Source organism: Cupressus sempervirens, chromosome 6, assembly GCF_028749045.1.
Source record: "Cupressus sempervirens isolate cs-2001-9-10 chromosome 6, ASM2874904v1, whole genome shotgun sequence".
NCBI classification, from domain to species: Eukaryota; Viridiplantae; Streptophyta; class Pinopsida; order Cupressales; family Cupressaceae; genus Cupressus; species Cupressus sempervirens.
This window is the reverse complement of record NC_143123.1, coordinates 699,749,298-699,768,470: the sequence shown is the minus strand read 5'-3', so window position 1 is coordinate 699,768,470 and position 19,173 is coordinate 699,749,298. Positions and strand designations below refer to the sequence as shown.

Here is a 19,173-nt window from a genome sequence, read left to right as displayed (position 1 = left end):
GAGATGTTTCATTTGTGCATCCTTTTTCCATCTCTTTTTGGAGTAGAGTTTTTCACACTAGGTTTTCTCTATTTCTCTATTTCATAGAGATTTGATTGTGATCAGGTACCTCATTAGGCCTTGTTGTTAGGACCCAAGTTTGCTTGCTCTTTCTGCATTATTGCTCATCTTAAGGGGGGTGTTAGAGAAAAAAGTTAATTTAATTTCATTTATCAAATTACCTTTTCTCCCTTCTTAAGATTTCACTTTATGCACCTTTTGAATTCATATTTAATAATTAATTAGTAATTATTAAATAACTTTTACCTTTTAGGTTCCCTTTTCGGGTTTCGATCTCCTTCTATAAGGATTGATCTTTTGTAATTATCTATCATCTTTTTCATTTTTGAGAATACAATCTGCATATTTTTAGAGCAAACCCTTGCCTCTTCTTGTCTTTTTCTTCTTTGTGACAGGTTTTTACATGTAGGTATTCAAGGGCTTTGTGAATTTGTATTGCATATTGATCAAATCCTTCAAAGAAAAATAATTAAACTAGGCGAAATCAATGCATGATATTGAAATAGATGCGATTCTAAGCTATGATATGATATGTAATTCCAAGCTAAATAACATATAAAAGCTAAATTAAATGATTTGATGCACAATAACTCAAGAAGAGAACTAGCAAAAAAACATTACTCTCAAGTTGCATATGTCAAATGATTTTATATATTTTTTAAATTAGTATTATTATAAAAAAATTAATTTAGTTTAAGTACATGTATCCAAGTCAAATCTAACCAATATTATATAAATATATAAATTTTCAAATTTATTTTTTATTACACTCAAGTGCATGTACTAAGTCAATTAGATGTCTAAGTCCTCATTTCAAATTTATATAAATGTGAGAATTTCCATTACATTTTCAAACACATGTTTGAAATACTTGACCAATGTTTCTCTAGCTAGTAGATGTTAAGGATAATTTCTGGTTGAAGGAGTCTACACATTCGAATGTACGTAAGTCAATTAAAATCTGAATTTCCATTACATTTTCAAACACTTGTTGGGAAGATTTGACCGATTCTCTAATGATTTTGTTTGGTTGAAGGCGTCTATAAATTGACAGGTCACTTAAATTAGGAAGATAGACATAAACTAGCAATCACACCTTGGGGTGCAATAGGTATGCCAAAGATATATATTAAAGATCAATAAAGTCCAAAAATATATAAAGAGGAGAGGGGTAGGGAAAATTACATTACTCTTTATGGATCTCTCTCTCTCTCTCTCTCTCTCTCTCTAAGTCTTTCCCCTATCTCTAGCCTACATCTCTTTATCTTGATCTATCTCTTGCAATCACTTTTTATTCATTTCCATCTCATATATCCCTATCTATTCATGTCATCACATAATAAAAATATTCTTGTTAGACTTCTCTATTAGAATATTGTGCTCATGTCTCTCCTCACCATATCTAGACACATTTCCCTCCATGTACTCATCTATCTCTCTCCATCACCCCCTGTCTATGCCTTTAAGTACATCTACATCTCTTTTTGTCTTCCCTCATCTATTCCTCTATCTCTATCTCTATCTCTATCTCTATCTCTATCTTATTTTATTTCTATCATTATATATCTCCCCCTCATTAATTCTCTTTACACATCTCTTTCTACCTCTATCTTTATCTATATACTAGTCATTCTCTCTTCTTCATATATTTATATCTTTCATCCCCATTATCTCCTTGAATGTCTCTCCCCCCCCAACCCCACTTTCTCCCTTTGTTTCACACACAAACATTTTTTACTTATGTCTCCTTTTTATATTCATCCCTCCATCTCTGTCTATCTCTTTCACTTCTCTCATCACCTATCCCTTTTCTTCTCCACATACACCTCTCCTCTATATCCATATTTCTTCCCCATCTCTCCCTTTATCCATCTCTATCCCTATATATATATATATATTTTTTTTTTTTTTTTTCATTCTCACTATCTCTGTTTATCTCTTCCTTTCATCTCCATATCCCTCTTCTTCTCAATCCCTCACTCTCTCTTTCTCTTCCCATTGCATATTTTCTCTTTGTATCTCCATTTCACCCCCACCCTACCAAACCACATATGTGTGTGTGTAAATCTCCCTTTATTTCTCTCTCCCCACCTCTATCGCAAATTAATATATATTTCTATTTATGTCAATTATAACACATCAAATAATTATAATTAAAAATATGTTATTATGAATCATTTAAATTTATGAGTTTAAGTTTGTTAGATGACATTTTTGATCTATATTATCTTTTAATCATCATTTAGAGTAGTGATCTATATATAATTATTATAAATATTTACATTCATTATAATATAATTAATAAGTATACATTTTAATTGTAAATTATTATAAACATAAGAATTAATGTAACCTATTAATTGAATAAATTTATATTTAAGAATTTCAATTATTTCTGAAACTTTTACAACATTGTTATATTACTAATATTTCAAATTTAAATCTCCTTTTGAGTGAATATCAACATAATTAAAAAAATGTTTAAGTTTGAATAAAAAAAAAATATTATAAAAGACACATTTTATTTTAGATATATTTTAAGAATTTAATAAATTTTATTTATATATTTTTAAGTAAAATTTAATAATAGATTGAAAAAAATTAGGTATAATTGTATTAAATAGTAATAATGATACATATACATATTTACATAGATATCTTTTTTTATGGTTAAATATCTATTAAATAATATATTTCAAAATAGAAGATGATGAATAATGTATTTAAATAATAAATTTTTATTTTGTTATAAAAAAACAATGCAAATGACTAGGCCAAAACAATCCCATCCTTTTGTGGAGCTCATCAATGCATTCACCAACAACAATGTCGATTAGGGAAAGAGACCTAATAGCCGCCTAGGCTAACTTAGACACCTAGATCTCCTAAATTGTAAGTTGAATTATGCTGATTTTTTTGGTGTACCTCCATAGGTGACTCAAAAGCTTAAGGCTAAGGTTTTAGCATTTGGGCCTTTATAGATCTCTCTATAGAGGTCGTGGAGTGCGAAGTGGTCGAAAAGTGCCATTTTATAACACTTGTGTGATACTCGTTATGTTCACCTCCATATAGTCGCTCACCAAGAAAACAATACTTTTGGCACAAATGGATCAATCAACAACCAAAAAAGTTAAAAAATGATCAACTATTATTATATGTATGATCCACTATTAGTATATATGTTATTGCCTATTAGTATATATGTTATAATTTATTAAGACTTTTAAAAAATGATATTTAGATTATCTTCCCTAAAACACTCATGATCATTAGACTCACTAATCTCTTCCCCTAACACACTCCATTCCAAGTCACCCATTAACAAAACTCAATTAAAAAAAAAAAGAATAACAACAAATGAATGACCGGTCAACCTTTGTCTAACCCTACAGCGGAGTCCCACAACAAAAGTACTTTCTAATTTAGCAACTGATATTTGCTCGGTCTTCGGCTTTTTGTGCTCGCTCCTTGGCTTCCTTGTTTTGTCTTTGCCTAGTTCTGTTTGGTCTTCGATCGGCTTGGTTTTGAACATCACAGTGAAATGTCGTTCGCCCATCACTATCTCTTTCCTGAAGTCGATCAACTCCCCAGTGCAACAGAAGTGTGATGGTTTTCACGCGTCCCTCTTTAGCGCCATTATAATTAATTCAATCCTATGGTAATGGTTTGAGCACTTACATAGAAGGAGAAAACAGATCAATCAGTCATCTAAGGAGAGAGGCGACTGAGATATATGATTGTTATCAGCTGGTCGCGCGATGAAAATGACAAAGATGAAAAACCTTTTACAGAAAACGTCTTTCATAGACACATGAAGAACGCGTGAGATGATGTATTCTCGGTCCATGGAAATAAATCGGCTTCTAGATTTCAAAGCTAAAAATTATGAATTTAACAAATTAATTAGTCCACAATATCAAGCTTTGGTTTTCTCATTTTTAACCGGGCCACGAATGGTGGGAACACAACTGTTATCCAAAAATTGATGTGACGTAAAATGAAATGCGATAGAGTATTTATAAGTTACTGAGTCAATTAGACGTCTCAGTCCTCATTTCAAATTTATATAAAATACGAGAATTTCCATTACATATTCAAACACATGTTTGAAATATTTGACCAACGTTTCTGTAGCTAGTACTAGTAGACGTTAAGAATAATTTCTGTTTGAAGAAATCTACACATTCGAATGGACGTAAGTGATCAATTAAAATCTAAATTTCCATAACATTTTCAAACACATGTCGGGAAAATTTGACCAATACTCTAATGATTTTTTCTGGTTGAAGGCGTCTACAAATTGACAGGTCACTCTGAGGCTACAACCGATGGCATACATATATGGCTTCTTATAGGACAAGAATATACCATTTTTATCTCTGAGGCATCCAAATCGTTATTAGAATTTCCCTGTGCGGAATTGAACTCTATAGTTTTTGAGATTGAATGGAGTCAGCCTTCAAGGATACAGTGGTGAAGGGGAAAGTGGCGCTGGTGACGGGAGGAGGTACGGGAATAGGCTTCGAAATATGTACTCAGTTAGGGAAGCATGGCGCCTCCATTGCCATCATGAGTCGCAGGAAGAATGTTGTCGATGCAGCAGTTGCTGGTCTTCAAGCACAAGGCATCCAGGTACCACACAATACCCACTTAAATGCAATCATGTTATAGTGAAAATATATTAGGCACAATTAGCACGGTAACTTAAAATAACTTATCTAGCTAGTCATTATACCAACTATGTAGATAACTTAGAAGTAGACAATTCATGTACACTATTTGATCAAAATACATTACTGAAGAAGAAATCTGAAGAAATTACAAAACTTTTAAGACTTCTACACCCTTTTCTAAAGATGTTTGCTCTTTAGAAAGCCCCTAAACTATTTTGACATCATAGATGTTTCTTCCATTTATTCATCGACAATAATAATGAAAATTGACTTAATATTATTGTTCCTTAGCTTATTGTTTTTCTCCTCAAATCATTACCTTGTTCTGCAAACACGTGAAGACCTTTAACCTCGCGCTACAAACACCTAAAGATCGATCTAATATTCCCCGACTACTGTCTTATTTGCCTTCGACGTTTTACATCTTCCTTTCCCACCTTCCATTTCATCCGCTGCACAAAAATCCTGATTGCCGATCCCCATAATTTAATCACAAATTTGTTGAAGTATTTTGGAATCGGAAAAACAAATGGTTTGCAAATAGAGTTGGCGAAAAGGTTGTTTCAGCGAAATGAGAAAATGAAAAAGGTTTCATTGGCAAATTGGATGGTTTGCAAACGTCTTGTTTGACAAAATGCTTTTTCAGCCAATGATGGAGCCTCAAATTTTTTCTGCAGTTTTAATGTTTCACCAAGTTGTGCGAAAAGAACCAAATATTCAAGTGTTTCAACAGACTTTGGGGTTTGCGTGCCTCTTGGTTCATTGATGGAGCATTTAATTGAAAATGGAGAGTTGGATTATTTTTCGGATTTTTCAGTTCGTGAACCGTATTGTTTGTCAATGCGATGTTTTCCGAAGCATGTTCTCGTTTAATGAAGCAAGTGCTAAATTGTTTCAATATTTTTCAAGGTTCGCAAACCTCCTGGTTTATTGAAAGTGTTTTCCACCGAAAGAGGAAAACTTCGAAGTATTTTTTGTCGAACGTTGACTATTGGTGATTTCTTGTTCATGTTCTAGCAAAGGTCACGATGCAGTCCTATTTATTGCCCCCTGATGCCCCTCTCGGTATTTTAGCTCTCAGTTATCGAGTTCCCTCTATTCTTCACCCTTCTGGTCAGCGACATAGTGCAATATCACCCAAGTCAAACCCTTGATAAAGTGATTTCTCTTTAAGGTTGGGTTGTTTTTCTTCTTGTTCCGTCTGGGAAGCCTAAAGGCCTTGCCCCAAAGCTTCTATGCCTCACTCGATAGCATGTTTTTGAGTCAAAAAAATGCCATTAGTGCTCATCTGCCCCTCCAAGCACCGTTTATTGAGCCTTGCGAGCTTTGGAAATTTCTTAAGTAGACTCAGACACACAACCGACAAAGGAGATGCCTCCATGCTTATTTAATGTTTGCGGGTCTACTTTTATCTCAAGCCCATCTAGATCAAGTGTTTGTGGGCGATCTCCCTGTGCCTTGCACTAAATCTCACAATAATTAAGGATAGGGCATGATTGAGCGACTAGCATGTCCGTTCGGATCTCCGTTTTCACCGAAGATCAGACTTTATTTGGGTTCATGCTTGCATTGGATTAACGGTTTCAATTTTGTGTTTCTTGCCTGTTACGTGCCTTAAATGGTTGGTGCGTACTAGTTGATTGTAGAAGGCTTTTCAACCTTATTGTAAAGGCTTTCAATCCCTCGGAAATTAGCGTGGGCTACACAGTTGGTATTTGCTGTTTTTAGATGTTGGAGCAATTTTTCTGTAATTTCCTTCTTTTAAAGTAGTAGACTGCCCATTTGAAGCTAATTTGAATAGTATATCTCGGTGCCTTTTATCTTTTATGATGTACAAATTATTTTCCTGACCAGTATGATCAATGGTTCTTGGGATCTTGAATTATATAATTTCTATAATGAATGTTTTGTTTAAAGAATGGAGTAATTGATTTTGGTAAAACATAGGGATATTGTGTATGCATCAAGTAGGTTACACTGTTGTAATGCAATTGTTTTTTATTACTATTGGATTAGTGTTTAGGTTGTTACCTAGATGAACCGTATGACTATAGACTCTATGAATGGATAAGGCACCGATCAGACTAAGTCTTTGTTCAACCCCAGGAAAGAACCACAAAACACCAAAAAAAACTCATTTCCCCTTTATTGTTATTAGTTTAGTCCTTTCGTTTCCCACTTGCACCTCAAAGATCCATGCGACTGTTGAAGAAATTAAGCATTATTTGAGAACCCTCAACCTATAGAATGAAATTATTATCTATTCTCACATCTTTTCTATTTTGATTATCTAAGTGCAATTCTGGATTATGGAAACCCACCTTGGTTTTGCAGAGCCTAAAGTGTATAGAGAGTCAAAATCTTAAGAAGAGCTCTTTGTTTGTTGGCCACCAACTTGATCTTCTTCATGATAAGAAGTAGCATATCTTTAGAGATGCTTCAGACAATCGGGTGGAAAAGGAAACATACCAACATAAACTATCGCTTATTTGATAGATTAAGTTAATATGCCCCTCTAGTAGAGTAGCTGAAAGAGAGAGTAGGAGTTGCCTAAATAGTAGGAAGACTAGATGAAGTAATAAACTTGTTGAGAATTATTCTGATCCAGATTAGATGCAATAGAAGAAGAAATATATCACGTTTTGTGTAGAAAGAAGATATAATTGATACAGAAGATGAAGCAAAAGGAGGTGCCAGAGGCCAATTGCCAATAAAAGAATTGCATGTGGGGATGTAGGAGAAGATAGACTGAAATATTTGGAGAATTGTAAAGGGAAGATAAGAGTCAAATGTTTGAATAATTGGAAAGGGAGCAGAGATGGATACCCCAAATTGATAGGAACTTTAATCCTGAAAGAGCTTATATATTGGCTCATTGAGATGGAGCACTAATAGATTGTCCCACTAATGAGATACATAATCCACAAAGACCGAAGGTGGCTCTGACTAAGCTAAAAGGTCATTCAATTTGATTGTGGAAGTCCAACCAGAAAGAAGAAGAGGAGGAAAGGAGGTCAAGTGTTGAGACAAAATGGTTGATAAGTTCAGCGAGAAATTCAACCTGGTGATTACTTGTTGGAATTGCTACAAAAGCTTTAGGATTTGAGATAGATATCTTAATATCAATAATTACATTGAAGAATTAATTATAGCTCTAAGAGCTAACATAAGTGTACATGTATCTTCAAGCTTTAGCATTTAATCGAATCTTTAGTTGTTAAGCTTTGTTTTGTTTCAAAGTTTTCATTTTTGGAAACCATTAACAAACATAATAGAGTCAAAGCTCTTTTTGCACAATATTTTGCCACAGATGGTTTGATTATATGTTAAATTTGACATTAACCTCGATACACATCCAAAGATATGTTTTTGGTTTTGGAGCCCATTTTTTTAATCCCTAGGTTTGGATGTATTAGCCATAATTTTCACAAAAAGTATACAAAATTGAGAAAACAATTGTTATTGACTGTGCTAATTGATAATTCGATTTCAAATGTCAATACTTTGTGTGTGTGCACACGGGTGTATGTGTGTGTATCTGTCTATCTCTCCATTTGTCCATTTATCTATTTGCTTGTCTGTTTATCTTCCTATTTGTTTGTCTGTCTATCTACTTATCTATGTCTATTTGTCTATCTATCTATCTAGTCATCTATTCATCTGTTGCTTTGTTTGTCTTTATGTTTTTTTTGTTTGTCCGTCTATTTGTTTGTATATCTATTTATCTATCTGTTTGTCTTTGTCTTTGTCTATCTATCTATTTGTTTGTCCATCCGTCCGTCCATCCATCCATCCATCCACCCACCTTTATGTAGATGCATGTTTAATGCTCCCATGTGCACCTAACAATGTGATTTTCAAACTTCAATGTGAGATTATTTTATTTGGTTGAATTGTGAAGCTCGCCTACAATGTATACCAAGGGAATTAACAGTGTTATTGTCAAACATGATCGTCTTTATTTAGGTTCACACCTACACTCCATGTGCACAACTATGAACAATACTTAAAAATATTGGAATGTGAAATTCAATGCCTTTTATGATATGTGTTCTAAATGGCATTTGCACCCATAGATAGAAGCATATGGTTTGATCTTCTTTCTTTGTAGGGCGTTCATCTCAACTCTACTTGTGCAATTGATAAATTATGTTTTGATCTTTTGAATTTGAAAATGAATTTGTTTCCTAGGTGTGCACTTATATGTTTGACTTTGCTCTTTGATTTGAAAATAAACTTTGGACTTGTTGAGGTCTGCTTCTTTGTTCTAGGTGTGCACTTGTATGTGATTCTTTGGTGTTTGGTCTAAAATTTCTCTCTAGAAAATAGGATTTCAAAATCAAAGTTTTAGTTGTAAAAGGGCATTTTATCACTTCTCCAGGTATGCACTTGTATGTAAATCTTTGGTGTTTGGTCTAGAACTTTTCTCCATAGAGTATGATTTCAAACTCAAAGTTTTAGTTGTGCGAGGGCATTTTAACACAACTCCTGCTGTGCCTTTCATAACTATATTCTGATCTTGTGAATTTGAAAATGCATCCTCCTTTGATGAGGTGCACTCCTGCCTTCTAAATGTGCACCTGTATGTTAGACTGTTCTTTGATTTGAAAATGAGCATTGGCCTTAGTGAGGTGTGTGCTCTTTTGTACACTTGCATGTGATTCTTTGTTGTTTGGTGTTGAACTTATCTCGATTCTGAAATACGCACTTACAACTACAACTCTGATTTTGAAAGCATACACATTGGCATGTACCTTTATTTATTTTGAAACATCATTCTCCCATAGTCAAACATGCTATTCCACATTAAAACGTTGAATTTATAGAACATATAAACAATTCTTGATGAGGTGCACCCTCCTTGTCTCTGAAGTGCACAATCGTGAGTTGCCCTCAGAAATTTTAGAATTTAGAATTCGTTCTTGTTTGATGAGTTGCACTGTTCTTCCCGAGGCACACACTTTTGAATACACTGAAGTGTGCCCAGGTGTTCTCCAAAGTTAAACAAATTTTCTGATTTGAATGTCTACATCACAAAAGTGCATTCTATAGAATCTGAAAAACAGGGGATAACAGGGCATAATAGAGCACTAAAGAAAACAACAAAACAGAGCACACTGTTTTAAACACAAACACAATATAATCTTTCTTGGTATTGCAAATTTGAACCTTACCATGTCTCCATTATGAGGCCAACATTCTCAGTGGTCTGTAATTCGAAACAGTTGAATTAGTTTCTTTTATAGAGCTTATAGCTCTTCTACATCAATTTTAATGCACTGCTAAAAATAGTTGAAGAGATTGTTAAATTTTTTTTTTAGCATGCACACAAACATGCATTTTATACATAATATTTAAAATTGCAGTTCCACTTCGATTGCTCAACATGGGCAAATTGATCGTCTAAACTCCAAACATTACATGACAAACAAAATGTTGCATGAAAATTTGCATGGCAAGTCTTTGTCTTGGAGATTAATGGGATCAACATTAGTTAACACTCCCCCTTGATGCTGACTCATAATTTGATCTCAAAGTTTGAGAAAATCGGATCTTTGCAACTTAGAGTGCAACGTTCTATCGCTAGTCTTGTAGACCCACACAATAAAGTCAACAAGGGTCAGCCTTCCCCTCCTTTCATTAGCATAGAGAAGACTCATGAGAATTGCACATGCCAATTAGAACAAGTAGTCATTGACTACTTCACTCAAATGTCTGAACCGTGTTCCACCATCATCTCTTTCGACATACAAACTTTTAGGTCTGTACAACCTTTTCAACATCTTTGTCATCTTTTGCCAACAAGATCCATCGATCGATCCATAATTAACCTACTTACAACCTTTTGTAGATTGTCCTCTGCAGTCCCTATTCCAACATGACTTTTCACAGTGATTCTTCAATCCATAAATTCTACAAGGGTGAAGATCCCAACATTTATCCTCTTTATACCTATTAGAACAGTTCTCGAGTTAATTTTTTTGAACCTGCAATACTTGTAAACATTAGATCTCTCTCCTTACCAAATCCAAGGCCTTTCTTCAAATGGGTTGATCAGGCTCTCTCATTCCTTGCCCATTCTTTCCTAGTCCTTTTCCTTTATATCCCATTTTCTGCATCATCTTGAAACCAACATTATCTTCAAAGCTTCTTTGGTTTTTAACATCACAACTTGTACCTGTGAAATTTAGAGATTCTGGCATGTCCTTACCTTCATCTTCAATCTCTTTCCCTGAAGAAACATTAGCTACATCGTTCATATCAAATGGACGCAAGTTGTTTGTATCACATGTAACATCACAAACCAATTTTTTTGATTTAAAATTTGCATATTCTTTCAACAATTTTAGCTTGTTTTCCAAATCTTCATTTTCTTTCTTTACGGCATTGACTAATTATAAATATTCCGTTGATTCTATATTTCTTTTTTTAACCTTTCTCAATTCTTTCTCAGATAAACTTTTTCAAATTTTTTACCAATTATGAATTACACTTTTATAATTTTATCAGTTCATCATTCAAAATGCCTTTCTCACAAATCAAACTCAATTTTTTTGAGTTAACCTTTTGCTTGGTTTTTCCATTGGAACAAATAATTTTCTTACACAAATAAATTACCTCTGCTAGTGGGCACTGTTATAGGACTGCACTGGATGAATCTCCTTTCAACTAGCAATTTTCTCCTCACTGAGGTGCTCCAACAATCTTATAAAGATTTACTGCAGATCTCCTAACAGTTTTAACAACCTTAATGTTTTTTTAAACTCCTTTCTTTTTGGCAGCTCACATTTTCTTTGAAACTTTCCCAGTGGTTCACACGATTCCTTTCTTGCGACAACTTTCTTAAGTGATGACTTCTTTTCAGATCTGCAATCTCCTCCTTCATCAGTTGCAAATTCCTTGCTTCACAAAGCAATTACTTTGTTTATTCACTCCTTATAAATTTGGACATTGCATACCTTTCAATCACCTTTTTCTCATCACCAGATTAGATTAACTATTTTGCTTTCTGCATTCTTTTGATCTTCTTGAATGTGCAGTAACAAAGCATTTTAAAAAATTCTTAACAGCCTCACAAATCCCTCTATCGCATACTTTGCTCCAGTAGTTTTATACTTATTCTTGTTCTCAACAGGTCCCAATCTTTATGCACTGATACCATATATAGATTTTGAAAGAACAAGGGATAGCAGGGCAAAACAGAGCACTGGAGCAAACAGAAAAACAGAGAACACACTATTTTAAACACAAACACAATATAATCTTACTTGATTTTGCAAATCTGAACCTTATATTGCCTCTGTTATGAGCTCTTTCATGGCTTTAATTCAAAACAGTTGAATTGTTTTCTTTCGTAGAGCTTATAGCTCTTATACATCAATTTTAATGCACCGCCAAAAATAGTTGAAGCTACTTAAAAATACTTTTAACATGCACACCAACATGCATATTATACATAATATTTAAAAATGCAGCTTTAGTTAGACTGCTCCACATGTGCAAACTGATCGTCTAAACATTGCATGACAAACAAAATGGTGCATCTGAATTTGCAGGGTAAGTCTTCGTCTTGGAGATCAATGGAATCAACATCTGTTAACTCAGCACATTCTTTATTGCAGCCTTTGCAAATTTTTCTGTTAAGTCCCTTTCCTTCATTTCGATGAACGTGCTCCTGCAAATTGTTTCATGATGCTGTGAACATTTGGAAAAGATAACGAAGTTGACAAGACAAAGGAGACTGGCATGTTTTGAAACATGAATTGCACTTGAGAAAACAGCGGACAATAACTTAAACTTGATACTTTAAGGAAATTTCATGGGATTTCGAGTAATGTTGACTTTTCCCTCTGATTTCAATTGAGGCCCTTCATGGAGTAATGTGGGATTAACAACAGAAAAGATTCCAAAAAAAGATGTGTTAAAACATGGAAGCTTGCATGACCAAAGAACTATGGCACATGAGAACGATAGTTATCTTTATGAGGATACAAGTTGTTGCTGACATGAAAAGCCCCTCTCCTAAGACCCTGTTTCCCGATTACAATTCCTCAATTTGAGGAATATTTGTTCTTGCTCAGCTGATATGAAAATATCAAAATGTCAATATACAATGTAACACATTAGGAATGGATTCCTCCAGGCATATTCCCAGATGTTAATGGAAGTTTTTTCTCATTGCTTGAAGAGAAACTTGCTTTTTTAAGTTGAGAAATATTCAATATTTTGAAAAAGAGATAATACAAAATTCCTGTCTAAGCATATTCTTAGAGAGAATTGCAACCACCTCACTGGCGGAGCCATCCAAGCTAAAATCTATTGAAATAAAAAATACATATCCAAATAAGAAAAATAGAAATTCAGAGCTAGTTTAAAACTATCAGTAATAAAATTCTAGGGCAGACTTGAAGAGGCCAGAAAAGCTCTACAGTCTTGGTGGTTGTTGCCGTCACTGATAAAAACACCGGCAGAATGAGGAAAAAATGCAAGGCAGAGGGTATATAAATATATATATATATATATTGCTAATATCTTTGAATAAATTGAGAATTTCTTCAGAATGTACCACGACTATAGGAAAATTTTCAGTCAAAATCTTGTTGACTGGTATTCCAGAATACCACTATTTTCATGAATTTATCATAGGCCTAGGCAGTAATCTCTATATTAAAAAAATTAAAGACCGTTTCTTCTGTAATGTAAATTTTTTTTGCTGCTTTACCAAACAAGGAAGTTATTCACAATATAATTGGAAGTGCCTAATCTGTGTACAAATATTAGCTTTCTTGTCATGGATAAAAAGTTAATTACATATACTCTTTATGCTCCTTGACACAGGCAATTGGAGTTCAAGGAGATGTTCGAAATAAAGAGAATGCTGCACGTGTTGTTGAAATAACAGTAAAGCATTTTGGAAGGCTCGATATTCTTGTAAATAATGCTGCTGGCAACTTTCTTGTGCCTGCAGATGATTTGTCTCCAAATGGAGCCCGAGCAGGTAGTTGCCTGTAGTTTCTTTAGAAAGTTTATGCTCTGAAACATCTTCCTCTAGGGACCTTAGTGAATGACAGGAAAGAGTTAAAAACAATGCTCAAATAGTATCTATCACTTGCATCTATAGGAGGATCCAAGGGGTACGCTGATAAGATAGTAAAAGTAAAATTCAAATATAATTTAACATTATATATTATTTTAACATTGCATAATTAGTTTTGAGCATGATTCTTCATGTAGGACATCCCTTAAGCTTTATTAGATGTTATTATAGTAATATGTTATAGTAGATGGACCAAAACTTTATTGATGGTTTATAGCCTTAGGGTACATAGAAAAACTTCCATTCATTGTATGTATGCTATATATTGGGTTGAAATTTTTGTAGCTGTATTGTTGTTATAGCTATGGTACATCAATTAAAGAAACCATTAAATAAGGAAAAATAATTATATAATTTAAAGAAACCAATTGATTGCACTCTACTAACTAATATTTCCTGTATTTTGCATTATGTTGTGTTGTCTGGGAATAAAATTAAAGATTCACAAAAAGCTCTATGCTGCCAATAAAAGCATTATTTTATATTTCAACGGTCCTGCCAAGTTTTTGTGGACAGACATTTGCAAGGACAGTTCAATTGAATATCAAATACCAGTGTTCAACAGTTGTTATATGATTTCTGTTTATTTTCTTAAGAATTATAGGGACGAAATGTTGGTGTTAGTGTTGGATGTGCTGTAAACACCATGACAGTGGTTGGATATTTTATCTTATTGTATTTCGTCTTCTTTGAGTTTCTATCTGCCACAACCTCATGCAAACACCACAATTTGAAGAAGATGAGCTATGTTGCTTCAAAGAGATTAAAGAAAAATTGATTGATCCAAATGTCTCTTTTCACATGGAAGTGTTTATCTAAAGCGACTTTATCTGCTCTTATTGGGAGTACGGAGTTGGCCTAGCAATGACAGAAAAGTGCTAAGCACTAAGCTCCGTGGATAAAATAATTGGTCTGGCAGATGTGGATGATACAAAATTGATATATTGAAAATCAATCTTCCAGTGAACCTGTTTTCATGTAAAGTTTTCAATAAAATAAATTGTTTAATCCCCAGGAGCAATTGACACACACCGCCAGTTAGATGAGGCATTGGTATCACTACACTCATTCTATTGTCTTTCCTGCCTGTGCCAAAATGAGACCTTTGGAACAGGGTATGGACATCTATCAGAGAATAATGGAGTGTGAATTAATATATGATGTTGTTGTTGTGAGTGCCCTGATAAACGTATGTTGAGTGCGGAAGTATATGAAAGGCAGAGCACTTGTATGAGAAACTGCCCAACCAAATGTGGTCTGATGGACTGCAATGCTTGCAGGATATGCACAAAATCGGCTCCTTGAAAGCTCTTTATATGTGTTTAAGTGAATGCAATTGAAAGGTACTACGCTAGATTCCATAACATATTCCAACATCCTCTCAGCTTGTATGCACATCCATCGAAGCTTATTGGAAAACACAATTCTGTTGAATGGTTTAGTTGTGCCCGCGCTGCTAGACATGTATGGAAAATGTGGAAGCATAAAGAAGGCACAAGAACTTAAAATACCTCAAAGAAATCTAGTTCAGTGGAATACCTTGATTGCAGGATATGCACTCAATGGTGCTCTAGTATGCTAAAATGGGAGCTTTGGAACAAGATATGAATATGAATCAAAGTATTATTGAATGTGGATTTTCCTCCAAAGTCGTGGATGCAAGTAGCTTGATAGACATGATACAAAATGAGGAAGGATTCAAAAGGCATGAGAGTTTTTTGACAAAATGCCTCATAGTAAAGTAGTTTCCTGGTTTGCGATGATTTTAGGATATGCAGAAAATGGTGTTGTGGATGACACCTTAACTCTATTGTAAGATACCCAAAATTCATAGGGAACAAGTAAGTAGGATGGACACTATACCTATTGTGGTGCTCAAATCATTAAAGAATCCCAAGTGAAGCACTACTGAAGGCTGCTCTTGCTCATCCCTGAATCTCGGTACAGCTGCTGATCAAGTTGTTTCACAAAAATGAAAAGTGGATCATGTTAAACAGTGAATACTCTCAATCATTTAGAACATTTCATCAACATACTGCACTAAGACAAAATACTAGCAAGACTGAAAGATGCGTACTGTTGCCAACTTTCAGTTTTTCCTTTGTCAGTTATAGTTGTTGGTACTCATTGAGTTTCTGTCCAAGTTTGCATGTCAGAGTAGTCTTTAGGTGACTTGCTTCTCATCAATTCTCAAAGTTCTCACTTTGGATCTTTTCCGGGTATCCTTCGCTTTGGCTTTCTCTATTGATGTTTCTAATCTTGCAGATGATGGCTCCTATATGCATCCCTCGTCCTACGAGCAGATTAAAGGCACTCTCATTGTGTCTATCCCGCCTGCAGGTCTTGTCATCAATACCATGGAGGTTCTGATGCATGGAATCATCAAGAGGATGGACAAGTGGGTAGAGTGGACTCGAGCTAGAAAGAAAAGAACGGGAAGCACTGGCTCTACTGGTGGAGTATCTTCTGGAGCTGCCCAATCAACTGCAGCGACTGCCACTACGGCTGCTACTTCAACATCTGTAGGCCCAGCCCAGTCTATTGGCCAACGTGGAGACCAGTTTCTAGAGAAGAATGTCCCAATCACTCCTTGTGGAGGTGGGTCTCTTCCAGATACGGGAAAAGTTGGCGAGAAGGAAGGGGACAAGGAGAAGGAGAAAGAGCAAGAGAAGTTAGTAGCTAAGCTTGCTTGAAAGATCCCTGATAGATGCCCTTGCTGATCTGCTGTAGTTTTGAAATTAATAAACTATATTTTCGTGTGATTTCTTTGATGGTCTTTGAGAATAGACAGAAGTTGCAGAAGGTTTTGTTTTTGTTTTGTGTTTTTTGATAGTTTTCACAATAGTAATGAATAATGAACAATAAACATGAGAGGAGATTGAAAATAAATAAGAACATAGAGCCAAATCAGAATTGCTATAAATCGTACTAGGCAGATTGCTGATTTATAAAGCCAAATAATAAATCCAATGCAGTTCCAATGAGCTTACATCCAACAATGATGCCAAACTGTTGCAAATGGCAGCCGTAAGACTGCAAGGAATCACGTCCCAGCTGAAAGAATCAATCTGTAACGCTGAAACCATAAATTTGCAACCTGAATCCACAATAAAGAATGGTGTACTCTATCCCTGATAGCAACGCACACTGTCTGAAGAATCCAATGCCAATAACTGCTGAGGGCTACGTCCCAGCCAATCCAGAACCTGGGGTTTGCGTCCCAGATGAAGAATTGCTCTCTCAGAGCCAATTCACAAAAACAAGTTTTTCAATATGCAAAAGATAATCTTAGAATGAAGCTTCCATCTCCTTATAACCCCCTCTCAATTGCAAATCGAACCCTAAGTGTCTCCAAGTGGTGTTGTGTAGTGAAAATGTTATAATTTCTTATTTTAAAGTAGTCATGTTACTAGAAAATGACATTTTTCCTCATAGATAGAATTCCATTCACTGAAATGCCCTGAGACCACAGAGAAAGATTTAGAGAATTTTGAGACCTTTCCAACGAGCTATCACACCATAGGATGCACATCCAGATGAGGCCAAAAAACCCCTTATTACTCCAAAATGGCTAAAACTTAACCTTATTTAATTTATTTAATCACCAACTTAGGAAATATTTAAATATATTAAAATATTTCCCAAATGGTCCCAAAAGGCCCAAAATGACCAATCAAACATGAATCTGACCTTGTCACCTGTCTATGACTGATGCCGGACAAGATGTGTCAACTGGTAGTCCATCCCTAAAATCTAGGGATGCTACTAAAAAGTAGGAGACAGCCCCAATCAACCAAAATTGAGTCCCAATGACTCCCTTGCTGTGTGCACCTCTGAGAGAACTGTCACTGAACTGGGAGTTCCTCCTAAAAAATAGGAGATGCACTCTAAGTCTCCAAAACGTTCACCGAGGTCTCCAAATGCCTCCTAGACCACTCCTAGTCAATCCCTACAAATTAGGAATCCCTCCTAAATTGTAGGAAACTGTTGTCTATTGCTCCAAACTACTTGGGAAGCTCATACATGACTCTCAAAGCCCCTGGGTTGGTTCCCTCTATGCTCTGCTGTAATAACCCTTCTCAAATCTGCCTTCAAAAATGCTGATGAAAGCTCAAGGAATTTCATCAAACAATTCACATGCAAGGGACGTATGACTGATATAGTATTTCAGCTAGCTTCAAATGACCTTTTTACAATTTGCATCAATGAAAATCTTGTGCTAGAAGACTACAATGGACTACACAAATGACCTAACATGAGTGTGCTACTAATTTTGACAATATTCAGTGCATATATATGATCTAAGCATGAGAAATGAACACCTACAACCAACTGGCATTTTTACAAATAGTTGGTATGCAAACTAACTAGCTGATAAATAATAATATTAAATTGCTTAAATGACACCAGCAACTATTATCTTCTTAATTGCAATGAAAATTACAATGCTCATGAAATATGGCCAAGATTTTGGCATTTACATGGATTACAAAATGATAATGCTGGTATAATGCACACTTACAGCTGAAAGCTTATAACACCCTAAAAACAATACTAACAAAAGAACCTGGTTGTAGATGGCTGAAATAATTTCCTTCTATGCTGCCCATTCTGCTTTGCTTTTTTCGAACTGCTTTTTTGGCCTGCTTTTTCGTACCCGCTTTTTCAGCCTGCTTGTTTGGTTCCGCTTTTTGAACTGCTTTTACGGATTGCTTTTTCTGTCTGCTTTTTCGGTTCCTCTTTTTTCGGGCTTCTTTTTCGTATCTGCTTTTTTCAGGCTGCTACCGTGTTGAATCTCAAGACCATCTCTTTCAATGGCGTCAGGATTTCCAGCTTGAAGGGATTTCGTCCTTCAAACTATTGAGATATAATCTCTAAAAAATTCTCCAATTTCTTTGATATTTCCAAGCCTGAATAAATGAGAGCTATCCTCTTCCTTTTAATCCCTTCCTCACTTGCTCCACGCTTCCGTCTTGCCAATGTGGGATAATACATGACTTTTAATATTACTTTTTCTTTTCTTTTTACAAAGTCCATGTATATATTCAAAAGGGGGACTCTTGATTTTTATAAAGTGACTTTATGAAACATTATAATATTTAATTTAAATAGTCACTTTACCGCTGTAACTTCAAACATTAAAATAATATACCAAATAAACTCGAAATCCCACATATAATAGCTCATTAGAAAGAGCCCAACAAAACGCATCTCATCCTGTCACTAAAAATTGAAGGCACTGCATCCCCCTATTGGCTTACTAAAAATAGTAAGTCTTCCTGACAACCCAACAAACGAACTCCGTTTGGCCTGTAATTAAATTTGACTAGGCCAAATAACCTC

The 19,173-nt window shown here is 34.9% G+C and overlaps 1 protein-coding gene and 1 pseudogene across 1 annotated transcript in view; one reads left to right on the top strand and one right to left on the bottom strand.

Moving 5' to 3' along the window:
• LOC149554194 (putative anion transporter 5) overlaps positions 1-3,616 on the bottom strand; it is a 58,564-nt pseudogene extending 54,948 nt beyond the window's left edge.
• Positions 3,617-4,229: 613 nt separating this feature from the next.
• The window catches only part of LOC149554193 (peroxisomal 2,4-dienoyl-CoA reductase [(3E)-enoyl-CoA-producing]-like), a 51,426-nt gene continuing 36,482 nt past the window's right edge, over positions 4,230-19,173 (top strand). Inside the window, exons 1-2 of the mRNA XM_089789435.1 lie at positions 4,230-4,692; positions 13,572-13,731. Coding sequence (XP_089645561.1) covers positions 4,507-4,692; positions 13,572-13,731 — 346 coding nt within the window. The 5' untranslated portion in view covers positions 4,230-4,506. The remainder of the gene's footprint in view (positions 4,693-13,571; positions 13,732-19,173) is intronic.